Source organism: Castor canadensis, chromosome 15, assembly GCF_047511655.1.
Source record: "Castor canadensis chromosome 15, mCasCan1.hap1v2, whole genome shotgun sequence".
NCBI classification, from domain to species: Eukaryota; Metazoa; Chordata; class Mammalia; order Rodentia; family Castoridae; genus Castor; species Castor canadensis.
In genome coordinates, this window is record NC_133400.1 from 37,016,909 (window position 1) to 37,035,527 (window position 18,619).

Here is an 18,619-nt window from a genome sequence, read left to right on the forward strand (position 1 = left end):
TAGATTTATTAATCATAAAATCTGACCTGGTCAGTCATGACCCAGTGGCCACTGGATTGAAACCAATATTTCAAGCAGATAGCTACACATCTTAGGATATGTCTGACACCAATGTCTCATCAGCCCACTTTTCCCAACCCCAGCAATGGACATGGGCATGCCAGGTATTGACTGACTACTGCTTGAAATGGTTGAGAAACTGGCAAGTGAACTTCACTGTTTTATATGCCATAGGCCCAAACTGCCAACAAAGAAGGGCTCTGTTAGCTCCCAGAAGTGTTGTTGTAAATCCTCTCATCCCTCCCTTTCTGAAACTGCATATGATGCTGCAGAGATCTAATCTGTAATGCATGCAGGAGAGGAGCCTCTGTCCTTACCTAGAGCTCCTCTCTCAGCTAGGAGGTGGTTGCACCTAGAAAGTATGCCACAAATAATTCAGTATCCATGTTATAAAATGACTTGTATATAAAAACATGAAATCCAGGTGTGGTGGCACACATCTGTAATCCCAGCACTCAGGAGTTGGAGGCAGGAGGACTGTGAGTTTAAGGCCAGTCTGGGCTACAGAGTGAGACCCTATCTTTAAAAACCAAGGGGAATATGGCTCAGTAGGAAAGTGCTTGCCAAACATGCATTAGGCCCTGAGTTCAGTCTCCAACACTGAAAAGTAAAAATGAAAAATAAAAACATAAGTAAAATGCATAATTCATTCTCATTCACTTGTACTCTGATAAACATTCTTGAGGAGAGAAAGAGTTACAAGTATACTGTACACCAAAAGTACACATAAGGTACAACCTCCCTTCTATGTGCTCAAGCATGACATAACTGTTTAAACATTAAAACAGTTAAACTTCACAGCAGAAATGACTATATGTTCAATGCAATTCCCATAAAAATCCCAATGACATTCAACACAGAGAATGCAAAGTCAACCTTAAAGTTCACATGGAAGCACAAAAGACCACAAATAGCCAAGGCAACACTGAGCAAAAAGAGCAACACTGGAAGTACCACAATATCCAACTTCAAAGCATACTACAGAGCCATAGCAATAAAAACAGCACAGTACTGGCACAAAAACAGATATGAAGACCAATGGAACAGAATAGAGGACCTAGATATGAATCCACCCACCTATGCCCATCTAATTTTTGACAAAGGTGTGAAAAACATATGATGGAGAAAAGACAGCCTCTTCAACAAATGTTGAAAACCAGACATCTGCCTGCAGAAAACTGAAACTAGATCCATGTTTGTCACCCTGAACAAGTATCAACTCTCAAAGTGGATTAAGGACCTTAACATCTGAAGCTAGCATAGGAAAGAGCAGGGAATACACTGGAAGCAATAGGCATGGGCAAGGACTTCCTCAGTAGAACTCAAGAGGCTCAGCAACTAACAGAAAGGATAGACAAATGGAACTACATGAAATTAAAAAGCTTCTGCACAACAAAAGAAATGGTCTCTAAATTGAAAAGGCCAGTCACAGAATGGGAGAAAAATCTTTGTCAGCTATACACCAGAGAAGGAACTGATAACCAAATATACAAGAAAGCTCAAAAAACAGAAACTCCGAAAAAATCAATGGTCCAATGAAGAAATGGGCAAATGAACTAAACCTTTTCAAAGGAAGAAGTCCAAATGGCTAAGAAACACATGAAAAAATGCTCACCATCCCTGGCCATAAAGGAAATGCAAATCAAAACCACATTAAGATTCTACCTCATTCCTGTTAGAATAGCTACTATCAAGAACACCATCACCACCAAATGTTGGCAAGGATACTGAAAAAGGAACACTCATACACTGCTGGTGGGAATGTAAGCTAGTACAACCACTATGGAAAACAGTATGGAGGCTCCTTAAAAAAGTAAAAATAGATCTTCCATACAATCCAGCAATACTACTCCTAGGGATATACCTGAAGGAATGTGAGTCAGCTTACAACAATGGCACCTGTGCATCCATGTTTATTGCAGCATTATTCACAATAGGTAAACTATGGAAACAGCCAAGATGCCCTACTACTGATGAATGGATTTAAAAAATGTGGTATTTATGCCACATTTACAATGTAATTTACTCAACCACAAAGAAGAATGAATTTTGTCATTCACAGGTAAATGGATGGAACTGGAGAACATCATCTTAAGTGAAGTTAGTCAGGCTCAGAAGGCCAAAAGCCACATGTAGATTATAGACCCTAAACAAATGCAGCAATATTATGGGACGCAGGTCAAACTAAGGGAAGTTGATGCACGGAAGGGATACAGCAAAAGAAGGAAACTAAAGACTTGAATGTGGTTGATGTGCTCTCTGTGCAGGAATGAATACAGAAATCTTAAACTGCCCAGGGCCACCATGGGACATGGAATAGGGAGGAGTGAAGAGGACTAGAGCTGATGAATCAACTGGAGTTGTAATATATATATGCACGGAAACAACACAAGGAAACTCCCTATGTAGCTATCTTTATCTCAAACTAGAAAAAAATGTCATGTTTTTCTTTTTTTATCTTTTATCTTCTTTCTTCTACAAAATTGAAGAACAGGAGGGTGGAACAGGTCCTGCATGCATGGGGAGATGTTGGCATCCATGGGAGGGGGGAGGTGGCAGGGAAAAGGGGTAGGAGGATGAATATGGTGCAAATAATGTGTACACATGAATGTAAATACAAAAATGATACCTGTTGAAACTGTTCCAGGAATTGGCGGGGGGAGAGAGGGGATGGAGAGCAGTTGAAGGGGGGAATTCAAGTATGATATATTTGATATACTGTAAGAACCTTTATAAATACCACAATGTACCCCCACCCAACACAATAATAAAGGAAAAAACAAAACAGTTTAACTTGTAAAATTTTGTTAGGCAGTGCTTATGAAATGCTGTGATGTTCTTTGACACCTGCTCCACACATCAAGCCTGTAATCTATGACTTTATTTTCTAAGAAAGGCTTTTGGGTTTCGTCATCCCAGAGAACCGGTTCAAGTCTGTGAAATGCTATGTAAATGATACACACTAGTCTAAAAATGGCTCAAGTCAGAGCACTGGGGAATGTGGAGTTAGATATATTTACTGTTTCTTAAAGCAAAATTGAGTATCTCAAATTTGTACAGATTGTAAATTTTCACTGCACTGAGCATTTGGCCTAAGGTAAAGGCCAAAATACACTGTATAGGAGCTAACAGATCAGTGGAAAATATCTATCACACATTAACAAAAAGATTTTATGTTATTGAGAACATTTTATTTAAAAGTCTCAAACAGCTTCTCATCTATGAACTATTCAGAGTCAGAGAAATAGTGCAACAGAACCTAATGGAACTTTTGGCTTTCTCTTTCTTTCATTAAAACCAGCATTTACTGGTGTGTGTGTGTGTGTGTGTGTGTGTGTGTGTGAGAGAGAGAGAGAGAGAGAGAGAGAGAGAGAGAGAGAGAGAGGAATATGTATTTGTTTTAAAATAAAAGGAGCATTCAATTTGTAAGCATATCCCCTGAAAGTGCTGAATGCCATTCTTATTAAATGTATGTTAACTGCTTGGAATCCCAGGCACATATTTAAGTTCATTTCCTTTCTCCTCAGGCAGTTTCCACAATCCACAACATTTCATTTTAACAGTCCTCATTACTGGTATCATTTAATACTTGAGGGTTTGCTCAAGTCAACATCAATCTTGCTGATCCTGCAAACACTTATTTTGTTGGTACAACATAATTTAAATCCACAGTCTAAATCTTACTAAATGTAGGAATTCAAAAACTATTCCCTCCTCCAACATGTTACCAAGTGCTAAGAATAACTCTATCAATTATTTAGTCCTGTCAGGGGACAGACATCATCAGCTCAGGGTCTTTCATGGAGTCCTTTCTAACGTCACCCATCCTTGTGCTCCCATGTATACTGTATCTTTTCATATATATCCAGCACCTTAAAGTTATTCATTCTGAAGATGGAAATGTTTACTTGAGAGGCACCTTGTTGGACACATCTGATTCCTACTTCCTCACTAACAAGCAATCCTTTGCCACACAATTTTTTTTTTTTCCGTAAGTACAGGGCCTAGGGTTTACAAGGTAAGTGCTCTGCCACTTGAGCCATGCCCCCAATACTAACCAGAAGAGGGAGACTCTTTCCCTCAGCAGGAGCAAGAAAAACCCATTCAAAATAAAATTTCCTCTTGAATTAAGCTTTCAGTGCCTCTAGATGAGTCTAAATTAAGAAGCACAATATTTCCTTACCTGATTGGAGTACCTCATGCTCACATTCCGTTGATTCTGTAGTGGAATGTAGCGCTGGACAGGATCAATGTCTTTAGGACTAATTAACTCATCAGCTGGAAAAAAAAAAAGGAAAGTGACATTATCAAAAATACACTTGTACAACACTATAAATCAACCAGACCTAAGAGACATCTATAGGACACTTCACTCAACAAGTGCACAATATTCATTTTTCCCAGCACACAGAACATCCTCTAGGATATAACCTATGCTAGGTCATAAAAATAACCCTCAATAAATACAAAAGAAAGGACCAGGCATGGTGGCTAATGTCTATAATCTCAGCTACTTGAGAGGAGGAGATTGGGAGGGTCATTAATTAGCCAATGAATGAAAGTGGACCTCTTTCCCATACATATATAAAAATAAACCAAAATAGATAAAATAATTACATGTAAGAGCTAAAACTGTAAGACTGTAGGGACTTTGATTTATACAAAATTAAATAAAAATGCAAGTGACCAAAGAAATGAGACAAATTAGATTTCATAAAATTATAATCTTTTGTGCCTCAAAGGTCACTGGGGGCTAAATGATAGCCCCCAGAATAAGAGAAAAATATTGGCAATCTATGTATATTGTCAGGGACTTTTATCTAGAATAAATAACTCTTATAGCTCCATAATAAAAAGACAACCCCCCTCAATTTAAAAATAGCCACAATATTTGGATAGATAGTTCTCTAAAGAAGTTAAGTAAACCACCAATAAACACATGAAAAGACACACAACAAAATTCTTCATTTGGGAAATGCTAAATCAAACCACAACTGAGATACAAATTCATACCCACTGGGATAGCAATATTAATTTTAAGAAATAATAGATAAGAATGTGTTAGCAAGGATGTAGAGAATATTGGTGGGAAAGCAAAATGATACAGCTGCTTTGGGAAACAGTCTGGAAGTTGCTCAAACTGTTAAATATAACAGGTAGTGTATAACCCAGCAGTTCCTTTACTGGGTATACCCAAGAGAAATGAAAAATGTCAAACAATAATTTGTACATGAAAGCTCATAGCACCAGTATTTATAATAACCCAAAATAGAAACAATTCATCATTCTGATGAATGGATAAATAAAATTAGGTATATTCATATAATGGAATGCTATTTTATCATAAAAAAGAAATGGTGTGTGGGATTCCAGTGGTTCGCACCTGGAGGCTGAGATCAGGAGGACAGAGGTTCAAAGCCAGCTGGGGCAAATAGTTTGCAAGTCCGTATCTTAAAAATACCCAACACAAAAAAGGGCTAGTGGAGTGGCTCAAGTGGTAGAGCACCTACTTGCAAGTAGGCCCTGAGTTTAGCCAACCCCCAACAGCCCCAAAAAACAGGAGTGCTGATACTGGAGGAACCCTGAAAACATTGTTAGGTGAGAAATGTCAGACACAAAAGGCCATACACTGTATGATTTGGAGTATATAAAATGCTGAGAATTAGCAAGAGAAAGATTAGTGACTGCCCAGTGCTGGGTGTGTGGTGGGGGTGGTGGCTCTAAACTAGTGATTAGAAAGAAATGGGGAATGACTGCTAGGATTTTTTTTTTTTAAACATTGTATCTCACTGTGTAGCCCAGGCTGGCACAAACTTACAATACTCCTGTCTTAGCCTCCCAAGTGCTGGGATTACAGGTGTACACCACCATGACCTGCTATGGTAGAAAGTCCTTTTAAAGACTAATGACAATGTTTTGAAGTTGAATATAACGATGGTTGCACAGTTCTCTGTGAATATACTAAAAATTGTTGAATTATAAACTTTAAAATTGAAATGAATTAGATGTGAATTACAGGTCAATAAAACCATTTTAAAACTATGCTTAATAATGCCAAGGAAGTAAACTAGTTTATTATCCTAACACTACATTGTAAAAGGATTCAGAGATGGGCATTTTTCACGGGACACTGACTGGGATGAGAACAATGTCATCTATTGCTGTCATATTGTAAATGCAGAAGGCCTTTTCCTGCGGTAGCTCTTTGTGGCAACTTCTGATAAAAATCCAGGGATACAGCAAGTGATAACTTAGATGCGAGAGTTGGGGGTAAGGAGGGGCAGGGTGAAGAAGGCCTGTCAGTGTTTCCTGCTGTCTTCTCCACACACCTGAATGATACTCATCAGACTTGAGGCTCTCTGCAGCTGGGTTTCTGCAAGGACCTGGAGGTGAGTAAGCTGGGGAGAGGTGATGATACGAAAGGCCCTCTGAAATATAATTCTGCACAACCTCCTTATAGTGTATCAAGTGGGCAGTATCCATGCAAATATCTAGTGAGCATATTCTCCAATCTAGCAATTCCATACCTATAAATTTAGTTATGTTCACACATGTTCAAATTAATGGAAAAATAACTGTGAAAAATGAAATCAAATTCTACTAAAATGAACTGGCACACACCTGCATTTTTCCTGCATGTTCATTTCATTCTTGATCTTCAGTTCTATACTGATCATGTAGAAGTAATACTATGCTGAATTTGGTATAAATGTATCTGTGTATAATTTTCATGAAACAATTACAGGTCATTTGCCACATGTTTTCAGGTACTGCTTTCAGGCAGTAAATAATTCTGAATAGCAGACCAGGGAGTCAATGATTGAAAATTTCTTTGCAGCTTTGGGAACATTTCTATGGGGCATTTATGTTCTGGGGTACCTTCCAGGCATATCTGTAATGCTACAACAAACAAAACCACCTAAGTGTGCTTTAGTAACTCTTGGAGGGAGGATTTCAAGTAATATTAACAGTAGAGTACCAAAGAAAAAGAGAAAAAAGGGTGTAGCAGCATGTGCTTTCTAAGTTCTTGATATCATTTAAGCATTTCATGTACATTAATTCTGACAACAATCAGATCATTCTACAGACTATAAAACTGAGGCACAGAGTGCATTATGGCTAGTATATGGCACATGTTCTTTTCTCTGAAAAAAATACTTTTGCAAAATTTGAACCATACCAATACAGGCTTAATTGCCGCTGATAATGACATGTAACTTTGATTTATTAGTTTCAGTTTAGCTCTTGATGCAAGGTTGATGAGTACATTGATATTCTAAGTAAGCAGAAAATTATTTCCCTAGCTCGTTTGTATTATCACTGAGATACGAAAAAATTTCCATAGCCAACAAGCATGTTACATAATTAACATTTCAGTATTATTATACAGAAACAAAAGTCTGTATTTTGTTATTTATAAGTGATGGCAGATAAATTAAGAAGCTTTATATATCCTTAGAAAGTATAAATGCTAATCTATTAATATTGATAATGAATCAAATGTTTAACCAAGTCTCATGAAAGCTTATTTCTTTGCATTTCCTTTGTATTTTTCTCTATCCAGTTAGATATTTCACTGCATACCTATATCATCATCTACCACCGCATAGGGTGCATACTGTTTATTCTTGGTTATAGCCCAGTACCTAGCACGTCATTTGGCACACAGTGAATCTCACCAGACTTACTAAAGAAAAGAATAAGCAGGTGGGTTAATAAATATGGAAGCACTAATAGACACAATCATTCATTTCCATAATGGCAAAAGTGACAAAAACCCTTAAAAGGTCAAGTTCATAGATATATCTTTTCCCACAGTGTTGATTTTTATCATTCAGGAGGCCAAAATAGTTCTTCATTGTGCCAATTCAATAATGATTTTTTTGATGAAGAGTGACAAGACTCAAAGAAATTATACCCAACCAACTACAGAATATTTAAAATGAGAACAAAAGAACAAGGATAAAGGAGCAATGGTTTTCTATATTTACAGGACCAGACCTCAAAGATAATTAAGTATGTCTAAAACAGGGATTAATTTTCTATGTATTTCGTAAGCACAGAGAGGTTTACAAAACAGACCCTGGGTTTACCTCAACTAATGTTGAGGATCAAAAGAAAATATTAAATTGAATAATATATAATATATACATGTATCAAAACAGCACAGTGGCCCCCATAAATTGTACAATCTTTATGTCCATTTAAAAATATTTTTTAAAAAATTAAGAATTTTTGCTTCTTTAGTAAAATGACAACCTAAGGAACATTTACCAAAGAAAGTTTTTTTTTTTTTTTTTCCAATCCTGGTATCAAAATTACACAGGCCACACTCAAATAGGATCATGAAATAATTCACAGAATACAATTATATACTTCAAAGCCTAACTGATTCTTGGCTACACTGACTCATCTAAGTAATGCAGATTATGAAATGAGCCATATGGAGAAAAATGCAGATTCTCAAAGAATTCCAAATTTTTATACATTTTTAACTTGATTAAGAGTTGAGTTGGTTTGATGGACTTTCTAAGATTGAAAGTTAAATTCCATGACAAAAATCACTGCAGAAAATACTGACAAATCTCAGTATAAAAAGATTTTTAATTTCATTCATCAAAAAACAGCATAAGCAAAATTTGGAAGCAAACAAACTAGGAAAATATACTTTAACATATAACATTCATGCAGACTGTTGAGAAAAAAACATAAAACCAGGGTTAAATGAGCAAAGCAAATTACTAGACAATTCACAGAAGAAAGTGATTCAGAAAGGTACTTTAAATAGTCAGCATGTAAATGAAACAAGGATGCAATTTAATATCTTAGTAGGTTAACAAAAATTTTAAATAAGAATATTTAATGCCTTGGAGGTTGTACTTTATCTTGAAACTGTTTATTCTTATGAAAAAATCATGATTGTCAGTCATGAACAGTGTGATCGTGGGTAAACTACTAAATTCTTCTGGGCTTCAGTTATCTGTGTCACATAGTACTTCATAAAGAAGTTAGGAGGATTACTTGTGATAATATTTGTAAAAAAGCAGAGCACAGGCAGAAACTGACAAATTTTAAGGTCGGTATCATTATTAACATTTCTGGAACACAGTGTGGCAATATATATGAAACATCTATTCAGACTCTAGGAATTGCTGCTTTCACATTCAAATTTAGTAATGTATGTGATGGTGAGGCCATTATTTTTTATGCAAATTTCTAGCCCTATCAGACATTCACCTAAAATGTTTTAGTTTGAAGAAAGACAAGTTATTTGTATGATAAGCTAAAGAAAGAATTTCTTCCTAGATGAAGTTTTTAAAGTCATACTACATGTGTTCTCAAGATTTTATAATACCTGCTGTACACTTTAGGTCATAACATGGATACCATGAAAAAGATAATGAAAGTGCTCAGAAATCAACGTACTTCTGCTTGAAGTTTCCTAAGCATAACAGCTGGGAAATCTCTTAGCAATGACAATGTAGAAATATAACTTTACAATCTTATCTATTCATTTTATCTTTAGCTGCTCAGCAACAAAACCATGTACTATACTGAATAAAGATTCAATGGTATTTGAAGTCAAAAGATCAATGAAAATCAAGACCTCCATTCATTAGAGCATTTCCAAGCTTTAAAGGGGACACCAATGCTTGAGGTTAACTCAGCAAGAAACATCATGAAATCAAATCAAATGGACTTATATCTCTGTTATAAACACTGGAATTAGGAGGTAGTGTATCAGAATAATTAGGCTGTCCTAAGTGAGAAAGAGAAATTTGTCTGACAGTTCTTGCTATAGAGCTAGTGGATATCACAGTGACTATCCAAAGAGGATGCTTCTATAAAGAGAAATAGAATTGGTGAATAGAAGAATGGTTAAGCAGTGAACAGAGAAACATTTTTGTACTGTAATGAGTTTTCTAGTTATGGGGGTGTCTGCAAGGAGGGTTCATGAGCATCCTCAGTTGTTTGCCTGAAAAAGCTATACAGAATATAGTCACATATACTATTTCTCAAACTGTAACTAAGAGGAGGAAGGAGGAGAGAAGGACAGAAAATAGAAGAACCATGTATCTGCGTTTGTCCTAAAGTGAATGCTTCATGTATATTTTCCTCATCAACTAATTCTTATAATATAAGGAAAGTGATCTTTATGGAAATTAAGAAAGCTTCTTCAAGTCACATAGCTTGTAGGTGGTAGAACTCATATTTAAATGCTGATCCATAAATCACTGACTTCTTCATTACAGTATGGGGGGAAAACAAAGAAGAAAAAAGGAAGAGAAACTAGGTGAGAAGTGGAAGAAAAACAATGTTAGAGAAATAATCTATAACATATGGAGTTATAGTTTGGACATGAAGTCTTTCCTAGGAATCTGTTTCCCGAGGATTTGCTTTACTCTATCAGCTGCCCAGGCACTAAGAAGCCACTGCAGCTGTGGTTCAAGGAAGCTATGCTACTGCTCGAGTTGGCAGCAGACCATAGCAGTGTTCATGTGATGTTGGTTTTGTAGGCATTCAAAATGTAAAAGTTATAATATTGTGGAGGCTTCTAGTCAGATTTCAAAGGAAGGCTCAGGAGGTCAATGATAGAACAATAATGTGGCCATTTTGTGAATCAGCCAAAATGGCAGCCCTGCCCTTAAACAAATTCCCGTGCTCTAAGACAGCCCCACCCCTACCAGAGACTACTGCGCATGTACTAACTTCCTTACCCTCCCCCTTCTATAAAAGCCACTGCTCGCCTAGACACGGGGTTGCGCCATCTTTTCCCTGGCCAGCCTGGCAGTTTGGACCTACCATTAAACTCTGCTCTATGGACGTGAGACTTTTCTTTTGAGTTTTCTTTGAGAGCGGCGTTTTTCCTAACAGTCAACAATGTGTGAAAGGATCAGAATCACTGCAGACAACCTGAGAGGGGAATGCATGAAGCTGTGGGGGTGAAACTGAAATTGGAGATCTCAGGAATGTGGAACATGTGCTAAGGAAAGCCACAGACAGCAAATGGAGTCAGCCGACTCCATTTGCAAATAGCAAAGCCACAAGGGAGAGTCTTCCCATGCCCATGGGAGCTCCCATCATACCACATGCCCCGGATGATGGAAACAGAGCTGCAGGATTTATTTTCACCCAATTGGGTCTTGGTCTTTGATATAATTTTTCCTTGCTGTTCTCATGTTGCTCCCTTTTGAAATGGGTATGTTTACAGCATACCACTGTATTTTGGAAATAAGTAACTTGATTTTTATAGAGGTTCGCAATTAAGAGTTCTCTTGAGTCTTGGAGACTTTGAACTTGGGCTTCTGAACAATTTTGGAAGTGTTAATATGGGACTCATGGATATGGACTGAATGCATTTTGCCTTATGAGATGGCTCAAAGTCCTTGGGGGCAATGGAGAGGTTGTTATGTTTTGGATATGAAATGTCTTCCAAAGGCACATGTATTGGCGTGGGGGGGGGGGCTGGTTCTCATTAGGTAGCATCATTTTGGAAGGTTCTGGGAACTTTAGGAGGTGGGCCTAACTAGAGGAAGTAGGTCACCGAGAACATGCCTTTGAAGGTTATACTGGGTCCCAGGGTCCCTTCTCTCTCTGCCTTCTGTTTGCCATGGGGAGAACAGTTCTCTACTGTATTTTCCTACTGCCATGATGTTCTGCCTAAGTGTATGGGCTAAACCCTCTGAAAGAATGAGTTGAAATAAATCTTTCCTCCTTTTAGTTGCTTATGTTCACTATTTTGACCCAATGAGGAGAAAAGTAAATAATAAACATGGTACAAGTTTACTTAGTATGAATAATTATTTAAAATATCAATAGAAAAATAGGCCAGGTGTGTGGTTCACACCTGCAGTCCTAGCTACTCAGGAGGCAGATATTGGGAGGACTGTAGTTTGAGCCATCTAAGGGAAAAAGTTAGTGAGACCCCATCTCAATAAAAAGCTGGACAAAGTAGTGCATACCTATCACCACAGCTGTTCAGGAGGTATAAATTGGAAGAGCACAATCAAGGATGGCCTGGGTGTAAACACAAGAACTTATTCCAAAAATAACAAAAGCAAAAGGGGGTAGGGGGCATGGCTCAAGTGGTAAAGTGCCTGCCTAGCAAGTTCAAGGAATTGAATTCAAACCCCAATACTGAAAAAAAAAAAAAATCCACAGGAAAATAAATTGGATTACAAATAATGATACCAAAAGGTTTTTTAGGAACTCAAGAAATCAAGTTGGGAAACTTATATGTACATAACATTTGGATATTTTAAAGTAATTCTATATTTAATCACTTTAAAAGTTTCTTATTAGTGCCCTAAGGAAATTAAATAATAACCATCCCCCAAAGGAAAAGATCTTTCATGAAATTCAAGAACGTTTTTCTTCACCTGAATATTTTGGTAGCTTGTGTGCTTTGGAGATAAAGCTATAGTTAAGTAAGATTGCTCAATAATTCAAGTTTAAAGAACATGCCTTATTTTAACCTTTGATGTACATTAATGTTTTCAAAATATCCACTCTAAAAAATTATTTTCTTCATCTTCCATAAATTATGCAGTAGGCAAAGCTCTAACTATCTAATTGTTAAAGATTTGGGGTTAGAAGACCCCAAATCTTTGAAGTATTTGAATGAAGGTCATTTCTATAAACATCTGATGCACAAGGTAAGAAAAATTAGTTGTATACATATTGAAAAGACAAGCTGAAATCTAGAAGTGAGATTTCTTAAAGATAAATAACTGGTATGTATGTAGCATAAAAGCATAAAGTTAAATAATGGCTTTGGAGAAGTTTTAGAGTAAAATATCATTAACTTTGTTACATGTCATTATTTTCCTCAACGACAAAAAATATTTCACCCAAAGATGATTTTTCAAGTGAATTTTTAATGTGATAAACAGTTTTAGAAAGCACTCAAAAAAGTACTGTTTTCTGTAGACTGATCTTACATGTTTCATTTTTAAACTTTAAATCTTAAATACCAGTTGAAAGTATAACTAATGATCATCTTAAGACAAATCAAATATGACATGTGGTTTAAAATATACATGTTTATAATTTACTTACCTATTATATAGCAAACATTGATTTTCTAAGAATCAGTTTTCAATGGAAATACTGTAAAAAAAAATTAACCATTTTCTAAAACCACAGTGGATATTTAGGCCTTGGTTCAGAAAATAAAATGTTATATCTTTTTGCTTGAACAATAGAAAAGAAGTTACATAGTTGGGTTGTATTATTTTCACTCAGGCATACATAGAGTAAAGTATTCTTATTAGATTTCAGTAGGATACAAATTGGATTGAATTAGTGAAAGTCAGATGTTCTAGAATATTTTAAAAAGATTCATTACTTTATTATTTTCATGTAAAAATAATTACTCCCATTACCTGCCTACAAAATGTTGTTAAGAAGACTGAGATTCTGTTAATGAATAAATAAGACTTTGTTAGTAAATGTGGTACCCAGAATCTTAATGAAATCCCACACAAGCTTGATGGCTGTTTGGGGAAGTACACAATAGGTAAGGAACAGCTACAAGACTCAATCTTCTGAGGTCTTATTCATATTAACCAGTGAGTTATTAACCAGACAGGGCTAGGCCAGAGTTCTAATGAATACACAACATTTCTTTATCCCAGTAGCAAATCAGTACTTGGTTTCATACTATGCAACATAGCTTCTGCATGTTCTTTACTATCTTTTCAAAAATTCAGCAGGGAAAAGAGAAATTGATTCTTTTAAGGCAGCACTATAGTATTTCTGGTTCGTTTTGGTCATGAAACAGAAATGGAAGCATGATCTGTACTGTTTATGTTCACTTTGGTTTAATCATGAGAAAATGCTGCTTACATTGAAGACCTGTCCACATTTAACACATTTATTTTGGAGTACAGAAGGTACAATACATTTTTACTGACTGACACTTTTCTCAATCTTCTTTTCTAAAGCTCAGTTTGCCAATGGAGAGTGTATTCAATTTTGTATTCCTAATTCATTAGCTTTGTCAGTTGTATCCAGAAGCTTTGTCCAATCAGCGCTCTTCTTAATCATTCCAACCCCAGGGCTAGATAATTACCACAAGGCAGGAAGTATGAGGTTTTGACTTCAAATGCCAGGTTCTAGGTATCAGTGTTCAGTCTGAGAATCACAGAAAATTTTTACCATGTTCATGTATAATTTCCAAGTATACTGAAATTTGTGATTCTAATGTTAAAATTCTTGTACTTACCCAGGTTAACTACTTTTCCACTAAAATAGGTTTTATTTAGCTGTACCAAAAAAATCTCCTTTATATTTATGCTAATAAAATGGATATAACATTTTTATAAGAGAAAATCTTTCTAACTTGGTTTGATTCTAAGAAAACTACTTCATATGTATTTGTCCTTCATTTGGAAAATATAAAAGCAAAGCTGTAAAATAATATCAATTCTCTGTCAAAAAGCTGTAACTTTGAAGAAAGAAATATTTTCTATATGTCCTTAAATTACCATTAAGTATATATACAGACTTAGAAAATAAGTTAAGGAAGGAGGAAATTTAAAACAGCACTGTCTTCATTTTATTTTCTTTGTTTAGTTTGTCTGCTTTTACATAACTTTTTTGTAAAGATTGAACTGGAAATCTGGCCTTTGAAAAATTTTAAATGATGGAAAATTAAAAAAACAAACAAAAAAACACAAACCAAAAACCAGCACAAACTACTTTGCCATTTTTATAAAAATGCTAAAACAGCAAAGACAATAATAGTATTTCATATAGTAAGGAGAGTTTTTTTTAAACTGCAGGTAGGTACAGTATTTACTTTTAGGTTATTTCGTAATCTGTTTATCATAAAGGATTGTGATTTTAGAATAATAATCCTTTTGATGGAAATGCTACTAATATTTGGAATTTTATCAAGGAATGGGGCAGGAAGATGCGTAATTATTTTTTGTTTGTCAAATTGCCCTTTGTTTCAAGGTGCCCAAGAATACCGATTCAGCTAAAGTTGTAGAACTAAAAAAATAATTCTTCAGAGAACTAAGAATAAACAGTACCATTAACTCCAGCTAACTAAGAATATTGCTAATAATACTTACTGGAAAAGAGAAGTTTCAAAGACAACCAATTCTTTATGGCAAGTAGTTACTAAAGCTGTTATAGCAAATCAGAAATTTTCTTATATTACATAAAAGTAACTCTAAGTTCTCACAGTTTTCTGCTAGAAACTGTTCTACTAAGCTGAATGCAGTTTCCTAAATGATCCAGATGGTACCATACCTATTTGACTTCCCAGAAACCACCCATCATCATTCAGTAAAATAGATATGCTAATATACCTATTCATAGTTAAGAACCTCCCCAAAGAACTCTTAACAGCATGAAATACTACTCAAATTCAGGAAAAACTATCACATTCTATTTCTAACAACTTGATAGTAAGGGTGAGGAAAAGTTCTCAATCTTCTCCACTTACCCAAGAGTTTTGCGATGATATAAAGGGCTTGTCCCCAAAGAAACAGTTTTCCATCACGACCACAGTTGCTAGGAAACCGCTTTTGACTACCAGGATTTCTTTTCTCATATTCTACAAAGTCAGCTGGCACATAATAGTACTTTGGTATGACAGGATATCCTACAGAGTTTAAAAATAAATATATTTAAAATACAACAAGTCAATGTCCTTCGCAAATTTCCCTTTAAGAACCTGCAATGACTAGACAGCAAAGAGAGAGAAAGGTGGTACAGGAGATAATAGATTTGATAAGCTATAATAGAATGGGACATTCTGGTTCCTTTGAGAGACTGCCAGTGGAAAACATGGAGAAAAGCATCTTGATTTTAAAACTAACTCAACAGCACACTGCTTTAGCCAAAAATGTGTGCAAATCTCCTTTAACAGTTAATTTCAACACCTTTAAATGAATGAAATAATATACAGTATGCAAACATTTAGAGGCATATAAGAAGCTATTTTTAATAAGATAGTTTGTGAAAGCTTCACAAATTAGATATTGTGTAATCTTAAATGAAGACTTATAACCTGAAGCCATTGCTTAGAGAAAAGAAATCCCTAATTAAATATATCTGCCATTTGATATCATTGAAGGGAAAAAAGTCCACCTTTTCCTGTGACCAACCCATTTAAAAATATTCCTTTGGAAAAGAAAAATATTATTTATATAAAGAACAGAATTTTTGTAGAGGGCTAGAGAAGATGTTTTGTAAAGCCAACCCACAATAAACTTAATCTTCCTAATAAAATTGTGCAGTTTCCCTATTGCTTCCTTCTTCATCCATCAACCAATAGTGATAAGTGTATCTAAAATCCACCAACAACAGGTGTTGGCGAGGATGCGGGGAAAAAGGAACCCTTTTACATTGTTGGTGGGAATGTAAACTAGTACAACCACTCTGGAAAAAAATTTGGAGGCTACTTAAAAAGCTAAACATTGATCCACCGTTTGATCCAGCAATGCCACTCTTGGGGATATATCCAAAAGACTGTGACACAGGTTACTCCAGAGGCACCTGCACACCCATGTTTATTGCAGCACTATTCACAATAGCCAAGTTATGGAAACAGCCAAGATGCCCCACCACTGATGAAATGACCCAAGCATTGTATGCACATATGAATAATAAAAAAATAAAAGTTAAAAAAATAACCAATGAAAAGGTCTGTGATATCTAGAGAATGAACCCTAACATAGAGTTGAATCTCCATGCATCAAATGATCTATTTTTGTCTATTACTCAATACGAAATGATCAGCCATAAATATTTTACAACTTTTAACATTACAAGTTTTTTCAAGGATGAACACCAAATATGAAGTATTTATCCAGAGATATTTGTGGAAACCCCAAAGAATATCATAAACTTCACGAGATAGGAATGAGGCCCAGTGCTGTGAATGATACTTTATGCATGATGTCCATAGATCATTCATTTTTTTATATTGGCGCTACTTATTTTTTTGGGGGGGGTTTAGGACTGGGTTTTGAACTTAGGGCTTCAAGATCACAAAATGGGTGCTCTACCACTTGGGCCACGCCTTCAGCCATTTTGCTCTGGCTAGTTTGAAGATGGGATTTTGTGAACTATTTGCCCAGGCTGGCCTTGAACCACAATTCTCCCAATTTCAGCTTCTTAAGTAGCTAAGATTGAAGGTAGAAGCCATGGCACCCATCTTAATTTTTAACTTTCATATAAATATGTTTTCAAAGCTATTCTCTCATGAGGATATATTCCTATTCTACTGCCTTACCCCAAAGATATCTAGAACACTGCTTTTGGAATTTCTTTGAGAATTAATTTTGGAGTTATACAGAAAAGTCAATTATGTTCTTTTATGGTCTCTGCTGGAGTTTGACTGCAACCTTAGACTGGCAGTTTTGACTGATTTTAAAATATTAAATTCATCCTCAAAGAATGGCAGACATTCAAAATACAATTCTCAAGGCCCTAGAAGCAACTCCAAAGAGGAGGCTACAATTTTCTTGGCAATGCTAGTGCCTTTAGATGACAGTAGAGTCTACTTCTGTAGGCTACCTTCTGGGGGAGTAGCGCAGCACTTGCCTCACCACAGACCTTTTGATGACCTGGATAAAATCCAGTCACTTTATATTATTATAATGCTATACAGAGTGAAGGAGTTATATAATAAGCAACAGGTGAAAAACTGCCCACATGCAAACTACCTTAGCATAACTATAGCCACGATCACCAAAATTCATTTCTATCCTTGTCTTATCTAATGAGCTCCTTTTGTTAAATTATATTTTATTAAAATAAAATATGATTATTCTTTCAATTTCAGATGTGGTGTCACTAATTTTTTCAGTTTAATATAAATTATTATGTTTTATAAAGGATTCATTTATACATTTCAAATGATCATTAAGGAAACACTGAAAAAGCAACTCTACCTTCCATGGTCTGATGAAGTACTGGAGTCAAAAGATCTTGATATTCCTTTACTTGTTTGGGATTGCCTCTAAAGACTCCTAAAACACAAAATCCAATAGCTTTGTACTCAATAAGCGTCACAAAAGTTTTGCCTTAGAAAAATCTACTAGCCCTTGTAATTTTATGTAATAAAACTGAGAAAGTTAACACAAATGTATGTGATAATTTTTTAAAAAACTGATTTTAGAAAGTCATGTTAGCATTTAGAACTGAAAACTGAATTTTAATTGAAATTTACCTATGCTTAAGCCTACATGTTACATTCAATGTTATAATTATAGTATTCATAATTCTATAACTTTTTGTAAATATGAATTACATTAGAATCATTTTTAAAAATCTTTCAATGATTTAACAATTCACTTAGAAAGTAGAACAGCATTTAAAATGCAGAGTTGTTAACATCATTGAAGTATAGTCTATTTGCTACTTGAAAGGAGTCATATTTCATTTCTATTCTTCAAACCACAACTCCTATAGCTTAAATTTTAGGAAAAAGCTCACTTACCGTCAATCATCATGTAAAGGAAAAAGATGGGAAATTCACATTCGATGCCATCAAATAGCTAAAACAGAAAATAAAACATTAAATCTTCCACTTATGAAT

At 35.4% G+C, this 18,619-nt stretch overlaps 1 protein-coding gene across 6 annotated transcripts in view; it reads right to left on the reverse strand.

Moving 5' to 3' along the window:
- The window catches only part of Phkb (phosphorylase kinase regulatory subunit beta), a 205,941-nt gene that overhangs the window by 80,038 nt on the left and 107,284 nt on the right, over nucleotides 1-18,619 (reverse strand). For all 6 annotated transcript variants that reach the window (XM_074056045.1, XM_074056046.1, XM_074056044.1 and 3 more), the window contains 4 exons: nucleotides 18,521-18,578; nucleotides 17,973-18,050; nucleotides 15,518-15,676; nucleotides 4,244-4,338 (listed from right to left, as the gene is read on the reverse strand). In XM_074056045.1, the coding sequence (XP_073912146.1) occupies nucleotides 4,244-4,338; nucleotides 15,518-15,676; nucleotides 17,973-18,050; nucleotides 18,521-18,578 (390 nt within the window). The remainder of the gene's footprint in view (nucleotides 1-4,243; nucleotides 4,339-15,517; nucleotides 15,677-17,972; nucleotides 18,051-18,520; nucleotides 18,579-18,619) is intronic.